This window comes from Cricetulus griseus, chromosome 2, assembly GCF_003668045.3.
Source record: "Cricetulus griseus strain 17A/GY chromosome 2, alternate assembly CriGri-PICRH-1.0, whole genome shotgun sequence".
NCBI lineage: Eukaryota > Metazoa > Chordata > Mammalia > Rodentia > Cricetidae > Cricetulus > Cricetulus griseus.
This window is the reverse complement of record NC_048595.1, coordinates 271,600,253-271,616,018: the sequence shown is the minus strand read 5'-3', so window position 1 is coordinate 271,616,018 and position 15,766 is coordinate 271,600,253. Positions and strand designations below refer to the sequence as shown.

The following is a 15,766-nucleotide window of genomic DNA, read 5'->3' as shown; positions in this document are numbered from 1 at the left end:
CCATGGGGCTTCCTTGGCTCAGTCAGTTCACTTTGATATATGCAATAGACATGTTTCATATGTTCCCACTTTGTCATAGGAAGTATTAACAGGATGTGGTTTTAGCTCTAAAATTCTATAAAATTAATCTATACTTCATTTCAGGAAGACTCTTTACTCATTTGCCATTTATTAAAATTCACTTACATGTGCAGGAGTAAAGAATACTTTAACTGAATAACCACACTTTGTGCTCCCTGTCTTGCTTTGTGCCTTTCTCTTTTGTTGCTTTTGCTCTGTTGGGACCACTGTCAACACAGTGAAAATTAATGTTGTTACACAAATAATTCTGAAATTTAAACCCCTGAAGTATTTTTGGAGTCACCCAAGAAGGAACCCATGGTCCACACATAGTTTTCTAGGAAAATAAGTGCTGAAATAATTATTTTGGTAATTACTCTCTTGTTTTCAACTTCAAGAGGCTAAACTGTAGCTTTGTACTGGGTCTTTCATTTTTATGGAAAAACTCAAGAGCAGTTTTCTTCAATTCTCCCATGTTCAAATGATCAGATGGTAGAATCATATTTCATTATATAGCCCCTGTTGATAGGGGTTGTAGTCAAAGCTCTGTAAAACTTGGAAAATTGAGATTTAGTTATCATTGAAATTCCTTCTGTTTTAAGTATAATTTTAGAGATACTTTAAGCCTTAAATGAAATTCAAAGTAGAATCTTCGAAATATTAGCATAGATTTTTTAGCTATCTAACTTCAGTCTAGAAACACCAGTGTACGTAATGAAGTGAGAAAAGCTTAGGTTTTGCTGGCCCAGTTGTAGCTCAATGGTAGGAAGAGCATGTATTTGGCATACACAAAGCCCTGGGTTTAAAACCTCCTACCCCATCCCCCCCAAAATTAAAATAAATAACAAGGCCGTACGATTCGTCTGGACTTGCTGACTTCAGTTTTTTCTCATGAATAGGTACTCCTTTTGGGGTGTAGTTCTTTGGTAACAGGAAGGTTTGCAGAGAAAATGTTAGTGAGTCTGTTTGCTAGTAAGCATTTGTGTGGGAAAAACTGACTTAAAGTTTATTTATTATTGACCATCACAAGCCTGGACTGCAGACACATAGGGCAATACCCCACTGACAGGGCAATGCTGCACTGGGGATTAGTGTCCCCAAGCTCACCAGAGCAGAGCATGGAACCTTGTTGTCTCCTTACTGAGGAGTACCCCAGGGTACACTGTGGGAGACTGACAGGAATCCATCCCTGCTGTCAGAGAACAGCCCACATCCTTCCTGAATTGTTATCTGTCTAATGTTGTTCTTTCTGTTTAATTCTAACTTGACTTTCTTTTCATGAAAAGTTAGGGAGTCATGATGTCACATAGACTGTAAATGATGTAAGTATTGTCCATTAAAATATGTACTTTGGGAAAGGAAACAGCTATAAATTACCACTTACATAAAATTATCTGTTAGCTATTCATTTAAATAAGTCATCCAAACTAAACTATGTTGCTGATGGGAACTTTCTGTGTCTAAATTGCAGATGTGGGGGACCAGCCGGGTGAGGTAGGTTATTCAGGCTCTCCTGCAGAAGCACCTCCAAGCAAGTCGCCATCGATGCCATCACTGAACCAGACGTGGCCTGAGCTGAATCAGAGCAGTGAGGTTAGCAAAGCTTCCCTTTCTCTGTTTAAAATTAACTTGTTTATGGGAAGAAGTTTCAAACGGGATTGATTCAGCACAGGATTTCTCCAGTACACACACACACACACACACACACACACACACACACGGTTCCTCCAGTGTGCACACATTTGAGAGGACCTAAGAAAGACAGTGACAGTAGTAGTAGAAAGCATGTGGTTTGTGAGGTTTTTGTACTGTGTACACTATCATATGGTTAACACCACCATCCATCCCAATAAAGCCCTGTGGATTAGGTAGGGCAAATGCATAAATTGAAAATCAAAGAGGAATGACTTAATCAGATCTTGTATTCAGGGAGATTAAAGAGCAAGATTTGGACACAAGTCCTTTGCTCTTTCATCAGTTTTCATCCATGACCATGAGTCTTCACAGTTGTATAAGTAGGGTATGTGAGGATACATTTTGCAATGTTGGCATTGAAGTGATGCAAGAGACAAGTCACTAGTGTAGCTTTCTGCATGAAAAAAATATTTTCTGCAACCCAAACTAAAGTGGAGACCAGGCATAGTGGCACACACCTTTAATCCCAGCAGGAGGATCTGTGTGAGATCCAGGCCAGCCTGGTCTACATAGTAAGTTCCAGGACATCGAGAACTATGTAGAGAGACCCTGTCTCAAAAGAAAATAATAATAATACAAGTGAAGTTATTTTACCATATTAATTATGACCAATGGTATAAACCGAATAGGGGCAATGTGCTGCTTCCCAATTACTTGGACTTGGGCGGTGCAAAACAGGAAGAGCGCACTCTTAGCATAAGTGGAAGGTCCTGAACACCCCATTTTCATACCATGGAGGTCCCTCTGTAGAACTCCTGTGCTCTGACAAACTCTGTTAATAACCTCTTAAGCAGCTCTCTTTGTTAACTAAGTTTCATACCTACAAAAGGTAATTTCTTCTAGGGGAAAGTAAGCTTTTAGGCTTTCCTGACTTTTAAAGCCAGAGAAGTATTTTGTTTTAAAGTCATGCTAGTTGATTTGGGGCTGCTAGAAAGTGGAGAACTAGCAGTGCTATATGACTTACTGCTGCCAGTAGCTCGTCCATCGCACCAGCACCTTATGTAGGGTGTAAACTGTCAGCTACATGTTTGGGGTGGGGAGGGGGAGAGTAAGCCTTGAAGAGTTTTCTGGTAGAGATGGCTTACAGAGGTAGGGTTAGAGTCACAAAGCTGCACTTACATTTTTTTGTCATTTTTTAAAAAGCAATATTAAATTGACAGAGTGCCATTAGCCCATTATTGAGTTTGTACATAAAGGCAGCTCTTTCCAAGCATCAGATTCCAGAGTCCATTCTAAAAGAAATCAGATGTGATCTTGAGAGATGGGGATAAAGATACTTTTTAGTTCTGATTCCAGGTACATGTGTTACCTTCTCAAAAAGTCCTTCCAGATTTTATTTTATAATACTTAGTAATGAGATCATAAATGACTTAATTTTTGCTATGCATAAAAGACCAAAAAGCTAGTAAGACAAATGATTTTAAAATGTTTTGATAATGGCTTTTAAAATATCTAGTTGAAATATAAATTTAGGTTCTATTTTATCTCCCACAAACTCTTAATATTATTTCAGTTTTATTCGGCACTGATGGATATAGTTAAGGTGCTGTAGGAGAAAACACTAAAGTACTTTTGATATGCCAGTCTGTTCAAGAGGTTCTTCACCTAATTTAACTTCTTAGTTCCTCACAACACTCCTTGGAGGTGGGTATTCCTAACTTCATATTAAAGCTGGTGACACTGAAACACAAAGAGACTATGTAACTCAGCCAGGAGTTCACAGACCAGCTAGTATGGTGACAGTAGTCTGGTCCAGAGCCTGTTGCTGCTCAGGGCTATGCTTGTCATAAAGATGAGCCCCACCTCCTTCCAGGGAGCTTAGTTCTGCATGTAAGCTGTTTTCTATGGAGTAGACAGTTCAGTTCCTTCTAAATCCTGGCAACAATAACTACTGAAGACATTAATTTATTATGCAATTGGGTAAATGAGTTCCTGATGTGAAAGTCCCTGATAAAAGTGTGCTGTTGTGAGCTTTATTCACATCCTTAAGTCAACATTCTTCATGGTAAAATAACCTGTAGGGAATGTTGTTAAATGCTTCTATTTAGCCATTTTTGTAGGTAATTTCCAGCAATATTCTCATTTGCTAAAACCTAATTTCAGGAGTCTACTCAAATTAAGTATCACTATTTTAAGTAGAAAGTTGAACTTTGAAGCATAAAAGTATATACTCTTACAAACTGAATCACATCGAGGATTTTGGTTAGAGAGGTAGCTGTGTCTGTGTGTAAGCAGTCATGTGTATATATTGTATGTGTGTAAGTAGATGTCTCTCTCTTCAGAGGACTACTTGTCATTTTAAGGTCAGATTCAAATGGTAGTCTTAATACGATCTTGATGTAAAAATTCTGTGAATTCACTGTAATTAATGTTGACTTATCATCCCACATGTTTGAAGAGGTATGACATTTCTTTGTGCACCTCTTTTAGAAAAGTAGTTCTTCCCGTGCATCTCCTGTATATAACATACTCAGATGCTTGATTTGCTCTCATGGCCGCACTCTGATTTTCCTAGCATGGGGAGGGGGCCTGATTGGCAGCTCTGTCTTGTGATCTGGCATGGCCCTGTTCATAGTGCTGATCGCAGAGGTTGACTTGCTACAAATTGACAAAATAGCTGAACCGTTTATTCCAAAATCCCCTGCACTTTATCTCAGTGATATTTTATTAACTATCTATGTGTATATATAAAATCTGTGCACGTACATAATGGAATCATCTTTCAGGGGCCGCACTGAAAGTCGCGGTGAATGCTCCATCTTCTCTGACTTCAGCTCCTGGGCCTCTTTTTAACTGCTCCCTGAACAGGATTTGAAGTTAAATTTTGTTCTAGTCAATACAACCCCAGTGCATTTCTACTTGGTTGCTATTTTCATCACTTATACTCTGTTTTCTTTATGGTGTTTTGAGTGTTAATTCTATAAAAGCTTTAATCTCATCTATAGAGATTGCATTAAATTTTTACTGTACATTTGATTATGAAGGTACTCACCTTATATTAATAAGATGGCCCAGCATAGACACGTATGCAGTGGTGATGGGAATTAGAAACTACAGAAGTTTGTTAATCTGGGAACGCATCTTGCAGTGCAGCCTCTGAATGACTTGCTGAGTCTTCTCCAGTGATCTCTGCGCATCTCCCCGTGCTGACTTATCTCTCCTCTGTCTGTTCAGCAGTGGGAGACATTTAGTGAACGCTCTTCAAGCTCACAAACTCTGACCCAATTTGATTCTAACATTGCACCAGCTGATCCTGTAAGTCAATCACTTAGCTTGCTTGTTTAAAATTAATTTTATTAACCCAATTTCCATCATTATGGTTTTTAGCTGATATGCATGGTTCAGTGTAGGCCTTTTGATTTTTGTGCGCTCAGTAGTAAAACATTTTTGCCATTCTTTGTATTTTGTAGTTATTTTGGTGAGAGAAAACTTTATGTTTAAAATCTGGTACATGTGTCTGTAAGGAATATTTTGTGACAGTTGATTTGGTTAGCCATGTTACCATCTGCTAAGTGTATGTTTTATTAAACATACTGCTTGTTCAGTGTAGTGACCTTATGTAAATACTTTATATGTATGCTTAATACATCATGTAACATGTACTCTAAATGTAAATATTTATGCAGTGTCTTTTTTTAAATATTCCCAATAGCCTTTTTATTTAATTGGTGTGTTGAGTCCTGGTAAAGAGAATTGAGTTCAACACAACAAAAGCAGTCTTGTGCCACAGAGCCTCTGTCTTGTCTTCTGTTATTTTCTGTGTTGCTTTTTAAAAAATGCTACAAAGTTCATATCCTGATTTTAAAAACAGATTCTGTCCCTATGGAGTTATACCGCACCTGTCCCTCAAATGCTTGAAATCTTTTAAACTATAGCTAGGAATCATTCTTCTCACTGTTCATTCCTTTATGTGGTCTTCCTCTCATTTCTTGTAAAGAGGACACTTGCTAATACACATGCCATATAAAAAGAAAAAGAAAGGTCGGTGGTGGTAGCACACGCCTTTAATCCCAACACTCAGGAGGCAGAGGCAGGTGGATTTCTATGGGTTCAGGGCCAGCCTAGTCTATAAAGTGAGTTCCAGGATAAGCTCCAAAGCTACAGAGAAACCCTGTCTCAAAAAAAAAAAAAAAAAGAAAAAGAAAGAAAGAAAGAAAGAAAGAAAGAAAGAAAGAAAGAAAGAGAAAGTAACTAGGAAGGAAGGAGAGTGTAAAGGTAGTTTTGTGTTGTTTTGTTTTTAAATGAGCAGCATAGAAAGGTTCAAAGAAAGTGACACATGGCATTCTTGTCTGTGCCTACTCCACTCAGTACTGAGGTTTGATCTGAGCCTGGTTCATGCCAAAACTGTAAGCACTGAGCTCTGCCCAGAGCATAGGCGCATTCTTTTTAGATGCTTCTGATCAAAGACAGCCAGCACTTATTAATCTTAAAGGGTCCTGGTGTTTAATGTGGTTTGGGGGAAAGTGGCATTTAAGAAAATACTGCTTCGGCAGTGAATTAATGAAACTTCAATGTGTTTTACAGTTTTATAGAAGGTGCTTTTATAGCTACTGAATTCAGCTCAAACATAATGTATGGATGTTTTAAAAATGTCAAGGCTATAATTTATTGTTTCCAAAGCCAGTTCGTATGTGAATTACTCATGCATTTGCTTCTTTTTCTACTATGTTTAAACCTCTTGTCTTTGTTTTTAATCTCATAAAAATTTATGAGACATTGAAATTTTTGCTACTTGTTAGCAGCCACAGTTCTGGTCTCTTGGGATGTGGCAAGCTCTAGAACAAGAGATTACCTTTAAGTTTCTTTTAGCTTTAAGCTTTGTTTTTATTGCTCCTGTCTTCTAATTCTTGCATAGTTTAACTAATGGAAATATTTCATGAATTGGAAGTAAAAAAAAAAAAAAAACTTGATTTATTTTCTAAAATTTAGAAGGCAGAGAAAGCAGGCAAGAACATGACTTGGGAATTTTTGCTTATTTATTTGTTTGCTTATCCCAAGCTAATCTCCAACTCTACTCCAAACTGGCAGGAAATATAGAAAAAAAATTTTGATGTTCTCATATCTTAGAAATAAAGTCCAGATTTATGTGTGCCAACTCTAGTGTTAAAAAACGCTATAGCTCAGCAGGGCACAGTGACAAATGCCTGTAATTCTAGCACTTGGGAGGTTGAGACCAATGATCCTAGGCTACATAGAGACTCCATGTCAAAAAAAAAAAAAAAATCAGGAAAAAAACCCCAAACTTTTCATATAGCTCAGTACTTTCCATCACTGTAACATGGCACAAGACTTCGAGAAAATAAGACATAGGTCATTGAGATTTTAAACTTGAATTTAGACTTCTGAATTTGGCCAAATACAGGTGATACTATTAAGTACTTAAATCAGCTACCTATAGTATTTGTGCGTGTTTGAGTGGTAGTAAATTTAAATCTTTGTTCTCCAACTTTTCCTGTCCTTACGTTAGATTCTCAATTAGGAAAACACTCTACTTTTAGTTAATTGTGTCCTCTCATATTAGTGTCTCACAGTTCATTTAATCGATGAATGTTGCCTGTCCATGGACTACACCCTGTAGCCACACTCTTAAATGACCCTTTGGGAGGAAAGCCTTGTTTTTAAGTTAGGGGCTAGAAAGCTGGCGGGTTCAGAGTAGGTTGGTAAGCAACTGCATGGCAGGAGGGGAGCAGATTTCAGAGAATTTTCCACCCAGAGTATCAGGGATGCCCAGGCTTTGGCCAGTAGCTGAAAGAAAAAGAGAAAGACAGGGAAAGTTGAGAAAAGTGGGCAGGCTGCATGCTGGAGGCCCTGTAATTGGTTCCCTGTGTGTCCTGATAGCGAGTGGGTGTTGGCAAAAATAGGCAAAGGTCTTCGGAGTAGAGAGTATTGTGAGCAAGATAAGTTCTACATATGGCACATATATGAGTTGTGGAAGGCTGGGCGTTAAAGAATGTAGTTGAATCCAAATGGAAGCATCTCTATAGGCCAGACTGAGGAGATCAGCCTCACTTGGTTGTCAACTAGGAGCTAGCACCAAGTGTCAAGAAGAGTGCAACTAGGGAACAAGACTCAGCTAACAGCTCGAAGAAATGATAATCAAAAAGCTGATGGGCTCTTGGCACTACAGTGGAAAGTTGGGTTGGATTAGGTAGGAGGGAGTAATAGGATGCTGGGCATGTAGAAAATAAGGAGAGGTGGGCCTAATTATGATAGTATAAAAAGTTCTGCATTATATTTATTAGGCACCCAAATGTGTGATACAGATGTGCAATTGGAAGTGACTTTTTGGTGGTTTTGAATAAGTAGAAGAAAGTGGGCAGAGCTTTCCTACTCCTGGTTTCTTGATGGTGGTGTGAAGGGTTTTTGTGGGGTTTGTGTTTTTTGTTTTGGAGACAGTGGATAAGAGCAGAGAGAAAGTATGACCTTTATAGACATTCATGATTTTTCATTTACATATTAAAGTGAATGCTTCCTGTCTAGCTGCATAAGCCACAAACAGTATATAATGCATTTCTCTGAGGTCAGGCCTGGATATCCATTTCAGGCTCATCAGTATTTTCTTGTCTTCTGTGGGCAACAGAAGCCACTGGACTAAAAGCTTTACAGGTCACCAGTAGCCAGGAGGTGTTCAAGCACAATGTGCTATTGAAAGCTGATTGGTTGGTACAGACTTAGCATGCCTTTTAGGAAATTAAGGCTTAGTATTTTTTTTATTATGTATTTTGTGTGTAACTAAAAATATGTAATAAAATTAGCTTGGCATGGTGGTTCATACCTTTAGTCTTAGAACTTGGAAGTTAAAGACCAGTCAGAACTACGTGGTGAGACTGGTTTATTTTTTGTTTTATTTTATTTTATTAAAAGGCAATGAAATTGTATCCATTTGAAAGATACAACAAATTTAATGTTTTACCTCATAATTCAAGAATATATGAAGGGTGCTAGAGAGAAGGCTCAGTAGTTAAGAGTGTGTTCTGCTCTTGCAGAGGATTAGAATTTGGTTCTCAGCATCCAGGTTAACCCTCTGGCCTCGGTGGGCACCTGCATGTGCATGCACGTACCCACACAAGATATGAGTTACATTTTTATCGCTGTGACAAAGCACCATGAGCAAGGTAACTGATAAAAAAAAAAAGAATTTAATTGGGCTTACAGTTTTAGGAGTTACAGTCCATGATGGAACAAAGGCACAGCACTAAGTATTGAAACATATGCACCTATGGGGTCATTCTCCTTCAAACCACCACAATACACAATTTAAAAAATCATTAAAAATGAAGCAAAAAATTATACAAATAAAGATAAAATGGAAAAATCACTTTAGAGGAAAATAAATTCACCCAACTTTAGCAATTAAAATATCAATCTCATTCACTGAGTGTATTGAAAATTTTGTGTCCAGTCTTGGGATACATTTACAAACCTTGGAGATGGTATCATGAATAAATGTCCAGATTTGGAACAGGGAAATTTATATTTTGTACAAGCATCACAGGCCCAAACTATTTTAATGGTTAATTAGACTAAAAACAAAATACAAAGAATACTAAGTATATTTATCACACACTGGAAAAAAATGATATAAAGTCTATGTTTATTTGGTTTTTCGTTTTTTGTTTGTTTGTTTATTTTTTGGTTTTTCAAGACAGGATTTCTCTGTGTAGCTTTGGAGCCTATCCTGGCACTTGCTCTGGAGACCAGGCTGGCCTCGAACTCACAGAGATACGCCTGCCTCTGCCTGGCAAGTGCTGGGATTAAAGGCGTGTGCCACCAACGCCCGGCTTAAGTCTATGTATAAAAGCTGTGTCATGTCAGACGTTGGTCACACATGCCCTCAATCCCAGTGCTCAATCCCAGTGCTCGGGAGACAGAGGCAGGCGGATGTTTGTGAGTTCAAGGCTACCCTGGTCTCCAGAGTAAGTTCCAGGACAGCCTCCAAAGCAATACAGAAAAACCCTGTCTCGAAAAAGAAAAGAAAAAAAAATAGCTGTATCATTTAGAAACAAGCCAATATAAAAGATATGTACATGCAGAGATGATAGAAAGAAGTACAAACATATTCAAATCATCAAAAAATACAACTAAATTCAGTGAGAAGCCACCAGCACCCACCAGGTTAGCAAAATGAAAATTCTACGAATATAAACTAAGATGTTATTATTAATAAAGCCACATTTTCATAATCATAGATATGGCAGTGCTTAAATGTTACTATTTTAAATATTTTTGAGAATGTAAGGGAAATCAGAACTATCACCCGTGTGTAATACTGATTTTTTTTTTAAACTATAATTTTAAAAGTACATGGAAATAGTTGTTCAGGTTTACTGGTTATTTACATGAATCCTGGTTAGATTTTCATTGGAATTGGATGAGGAAATTACTCTCAGTGGTTTTGTCTGTGTAATAGCAATGACAAACTTGTTAGTTAGTTGTTTAAGTTTAGACAATGAGAATAAGCCAACGGCCTGTAAAATAAAAGGTGCTTGCTGGTATAACATTTTTCCCTCACGAAGGTTTAATGTTCATTCAGTTTTATCTCCTGAACAGTGTCCAGTGTACGCTGAAGGTCAGTGCCCCATACTACACTCTACTGCATGGCTAGATACTCACCAGTAAGGAGCTTAGGTTCGTAGATAGGATAGCATGGTAAGCATAGGAGCCACGCCCTCCCACCGTGCCTTTCAGCTGTTTTGGAGCCAGGTGTTTGATCTGCTTCTGGCCTTTCCCAAAGGGTCTCAGCCGCAGGGCTGGCCTCTTTCCTGGGGTGCCTCTCTGCCTTCCTCCTGGTTCTGAGATGTTTCCTTTGTCGTCATCCTTTCTTGGCTTTTCCTCTTTCCTTCCTTTCAGAAGTCAGCACTGTCAACCACTTTACTCCTCTGAAATTGCCTGTCCAGAGGCTTAGGCATATTTGATGTATGGAGATCATAAAATCCTGCCATGTTAGTAGGGGGTCTTTCTTGTTGTCTAAAGTAGTGTATTCCTTAATGGATAGGAAGTGTTTTATCATACCTACAATTGCAGTATAACATACTTCTAGTTATTTTTGTTTTGTAGGTTTAAAAAAGCAAAATTTTCTTAAGCAGTTTAGTAAAACAATTTTCAGTCTGAGTTTTTGAGTTTTCATGAAATATTTCAATTTACCTCAGAGGTTAACATTTATATAATCTCATCAGATCCTTGCAGTTTGCTTTCATATACTGTTTTGAGCTATGTTTTTAATAAGCAAATGTCATGAAATTCTTTAATCATTCAGTTTAAAAGTACATTATGAAATCAAATTATTCAGCATGTAAACTTGATTTTTTAATTGAGTTTTTAATTTTTAAAGATGTCATGTTTGCATTACTGTGAATGAGAAAAGGCTGTGCAGAAGCCTTTTAGTTCTTAGTCTTCAGGGTCTCATGATTCCTAATGCAAATTCCATATTTATTTAATTTGTCTCTAGGACACTGCTATTGTCCATCCAGTTCCCATTCGCATGACTCCAAGCAAAATCCACATGCAGGAGATGGAACTGAAAAGAACCAGCAGTGGTAAGGAAGGCGCCATCAGGCTGTTTAGCTTGCTGCTAGAATACAGAAGGAATTACTCTTTGAAGCGTGGAGTTTCTTTTATAAATGATCTTTTTTGGTTTGTTTGGTTTTTTCTTTTTGTTTTCTTTTGTTTTTGTTTTGTTTTTGAGGCAGGGTCTCACGTCATAGCTTTGAGTGTCCTGGAACTCTCTCAGTGTAGACCAGGCTGTCCCTGAATTCACAGAGATCCACCTGCCTCTTCCTCTAGAGTACTGGGAGTAAAGACACACTCTACCACCTTGACTAATAATTGCTTATTTTTCTTTTAACCAATACTTTTCTACAGTTGTGTGCTCCTAGAGCTGCATTATTGAACATGTGCCAGTTTTAAAAAAGAAATTATTTACCATATAAAGCTTTAAAATCCCCATGTATAGGGGAAATTTTAGAAAATAAATAAGGCCATTTGAAAATGAGATACTTTTTGGTATTCTGGAGTCTGGGTTTTTTTGTTGTTGTTTGGATTTATTTTATTTTATATGTATGAGGATTCTCTTTGTGTGTATGTGCATGCAACACTGTGTGCCTGGTAACTGAAGAGGTCAGAAGAGGCCATTGGATGCCCTGGAACTGGAGTTACAGATGGTGGTAAGCCACCGTGTGGGTTCTCTTAATTAACTTGGGCTGGCCTCATCAGACCCTTGATCTTCCTCCCTCAGCCTCCCAAGTGCTTCAGTGACAGGTGTGCAGCTCCATGCCTGGCATAGTAAAGGCTTCTCAGGAAAATGTTTATCTGTATAAACCAGCACTAATATCATTTACAGCCCAGACGTTAGGTAGTTTGTTACCTGTGGTATAGGAATAAAGTTAACCAAGTGAAAATGCAGATAAATAAATTACATTCTATTGTGGAAGATAACAAAATTTTCCATAAACCATTTTATACTCGGTTTTATTAATAAGATTGTGTTGTCTTGTGATACTTTTTGCAGTATCTAAATGAAGTCTTACATTGTGATTTTTATCAGTGTAAATGTCTGTCTCTTGCATTGTTACCTTTTAATTCTCTACTAGATCACACTAATCCCACAAGTCCGTTACTTGTGAAAACATCTGACCTTTCTGAAGAAAATAAAATCAATTCATCAGTAAAATTTCCTTCTGGAAATACTGTAGGTAAGTGAAAAATCAAATCATATCTCACATTTGAGTTCACTGAGTAAATTTAGAGTCTGAGGATTTGAAGTAGTTTTCTATTAACACTGTGTTCAATGCATAAAATAGGGGACAGTAACTCTTCAAAACCTGCTGCCCTATGTGTGAATACATGACCCCTGTCATTGTCATTTACTTCAGGGCAGGCTACCTGTTTGCCTCCTTCCCCTGTTTGTTCTTTCTTTGTTTCTCAAAAAACGTTGGGTATGTATTCATTCATGCAGCCATGGTAATTGGCTACAATGTGCCAGGTTCCAATCTAGGGAGTGGGGATTTAGCAGTAAACAGAAGAGGGTTAAGTCTCCATCTGTATCAAGTTTATAAGTGAGATTAGGGTGGGATGGGGTGACTCTTAGATGAAAAGAATGCTAATTCCATGGATAGAACTTAAAAGCTGGAAAGGGAAATAAGAGTGTCATTTTAAATGAGGAGAAAGAACGAAGAAGGCTTTTTTAGAAGGTAACATTTGACTTAAAATTTAAAGGAGCTGAGTGACAGCTCTGTGACTTGTAGGAAAGAAGACTAAAACACAGGCAGTAGCCATTGTACAGCCGTGAGGCAGGAAGGTCTGCAGAACAGCAGGCAGTGCCTAGAGTGGAATCAATGTGCTAAGCAGAGGCAGCAAGGGAGAGAAGAGTAGGAGAGATTGTAACATTTCCACTCTTACTGAATGGCCTGAAAAGTCGGTAGAAAGTTTTCCACAGAGGAGTGACAGGACACCTGCCCTTCCCTTTAAAAAGACTCACCCTGCCTGTTGTGTAGCAGACCAAAGGTAGGCAAGTGCTGAAATGGGAGATAGTTATGATAATCTGGTTCCAAGAGCTTGGTGGCTCGGGATAGAATGGGAGTGGCACAGATAGTGAGAAGTGTTCAGATTTGTAAACTCTGTAGGAAAAGACTGGGGGGTTTGCTTACCCGTGTGGTGTAGCACAGGAGAAAGGAGTCAAGGGCAGCCTCTGCAGCTGAGAGAGAGCAGGAGGGCTCCAGCAGCAAAGAAAGCAATTCCTATCTGGGCACAGTGCCACCATGCCCAGGTAAAAGGAGCTTTCTTTTCGTAGACTGTTTCTAATCTTTTATTTGAAAGTAGCTGTTTATTACTATGCTACTGTTCGTACTTACTACAAAAATAAAAATAATTATTCACACTCTCAGTGTCCACAGTTAACCATCTTATTGTCTACTTTAAGTCATATTTTGTGAATCTGTAATACAGAATGAGCAAGAGCAATCTCAAAATCCCTAATAGGAAATGCTTCAGCATCCCCAACTTTTTGAGTAGCAAAATGGCATCACCTGAACACTTGACAGATAGCAGGAAAAACAAAGGCACACTATGAATCTGGCTGTGTGCATGATGGTAGATAGGGGACATGAATGGATATGTGTTTAGACTGGGCTCTCTTCTCCATGTATCAAATGTCTATGCAAATGCTTTAAATATGGAAAAAGAGAAAATGGAAACCAGAAGCATTTGGAGCCCAAAGCATTTCATAAAAGAGATATTCAGTCTTATTATTATGTTTTTGTATAAGAGGGAATTATATATGTGATTTTTATGATTTATTTTGAGTATTTGTTTCATTAGTTATTTATCTAGATTGTAACTTGTTCTGTCTACTATATACCTATGCATGATGTATTTGATTTTTATAGTTGGCAAAACTGAAATGATGTTAGCCTATTTAGCAGCCTTTGAATGTCTCTGATTTCGAAGCAGTGAAACAATCTATTACTTACATTTGTGGTAGAGAGAATAAAAAGCAAAGAAATGAGTATTATTAACCAGAACATATCTATTTACCAGCAGATGGGTACAGTAGTTCAGACTCTTTCCCTTCTGACCCAGAGCAGATTGGGAGCAACGTAACTCGTCAAAGGTTAGTATTTATATCAAACTGTGTTGAGATCTCCCCATGTACTTAGGGCCAAGCCCAAATTATTTGCTCTCTGAAATCTGTTAAATAACTATTAGCTTATATAAAAGACAAATGTTTTGGTTCTACCTGTTAAAAAAATGAAAGGGAGCCCTTACTGTTAGTATTGTTTTGTGTTTATGTATTTTTTATGAGAACACCATATATCAAAGAAAGGAAACGAGCAGTCTTTTGACTTTCTAAGTTACTTGGAAATTTGGGAGTGGAGGTGCTCATCTCTCCAACAGGCTCATAATTTCATTTATTTATTTATTTGTTTGTTTGTTTGTTTGTTTGTTTATTATGTATGCAATATTCTGCCTCCACACCAGAAGAGGGCACCAGATCTCCTTATGGATGGTTGTGAGCCACCATGTGGTTGCTGGGAATTGAACTCAGGACCTCTGGAAGAGCAGCCAGTGCTCTTAACCTCTGAGCCATCACTCCAGCCCCCAGGCTCATAATTTCTTAGTAGTAGATGTTAATGCAACCCTTTGTGTCAGTAGAACAGTGCATCTATAAGCATATGACTCTGTGGCAAATACCATTAGAACATTGTTTTAAACACCTAGATCATGCCCAGATGGGAGCTGCCTGCTCACTCTGCAGCCTTACAGGCACAAACAATACATGGGATAAGCAAAGGATGATGGTGGAGGTTTGTCTGCATGGACCTTACCATGCACTCAAGACATACAGGATAGATGCATCTTTCACTTCTCACACTTTGCATGTGTTGAAAATCCCTTTGTAGCATGCCTGTTGGAGACAGACATGAGCACCTCCACTCCCAAATTTCCAAGAAAGTCAAAAGACTGCTTTGTTTCCTTTCTTTAATATGTGGAGTTCCCCTGTGTTTCGTAGAGTTCTCAGCTATTTTGGAGTGTGTTCTTTTTATACCTGTATGTGAAGATGTGTTTGCCAGAGCCATGGAGAGCCTTTTCAGAATACAAGACTTTGGTCCCAAAGAGAAGAATCTCCTGAGTTAGTTGAACTTCAGTATAGTCACCTCTAAAGTGGGGTATCTTTGTGACACCCATGAGCATCTCACATTGTGCCAGATTCTGTCCCTGCTTCTCACATTCCAGCTGTTAAAAAGTGAGCATGTAGAGGTTCTTGCTTTTGAAAATAGCTTTCCAGGCTTGTGTTGCCTTCAGTAGAATGGGAAATATCACAAGAGATTTGTGGTCTGTGTTGATGAACTCATGTTGACAGTAACTTCCACTTTTTAACAAGTTTGTTTATGACTTTATAAAAAGTTATTTGGCACATTAAGTAACCATTTGTTTCCAACACAGCGTAGATAATGTTTCTCTTACTAGTTGTGATACTTTCATAGGTACTGTTTGAAAAGTGTCATTCTAATAA

General features: G+C 38.1%; 1 protein-coding gene across 7 annotated transcripts in view; it reads left to right on the top strand.

Moving 5' to 3' along the window:
• Reps1 (RALBP1 associated Eps domain containing 1) overlaps window positions 1-15,766 on the top strand; it is a 71,338-nt gene that overhangs the window by 49,290 nt on the left and 6,282 nt on the right. For 3 of the 7 annotated variants that reach the window (XM_027401956.2, XM_027401957.2, XM_027401953.2), the window contains exons 9-13: window positions 1,532-1,653; window positions 4,930-5,010; window positions 11,204-11,291; window positions 12,345-12,446; window positions 14,290-14,362. In XM_027401956.2, the coding sequence (XP_027257757.1) occupies window positions 1,532-1,653; window positions 4,930-5,010; window positions 11,204-11,291; window positions 12,345-12,446; window positions 14,290-14,362 (466 nt within the window). The remainder of the gene's footprint in view (window positions 1-1,531; window positions 1,654-4,929; window positions 5,011-11,203; window positions 11,292-12,344; window positions 12,447-14,289; window positions 14,363-15,766) is intronic. The other 4 variants (XM_027401955.2, XM_027401954.2, XM_027401959.2 and 1 more) reach the window with 4 other exon arrangements.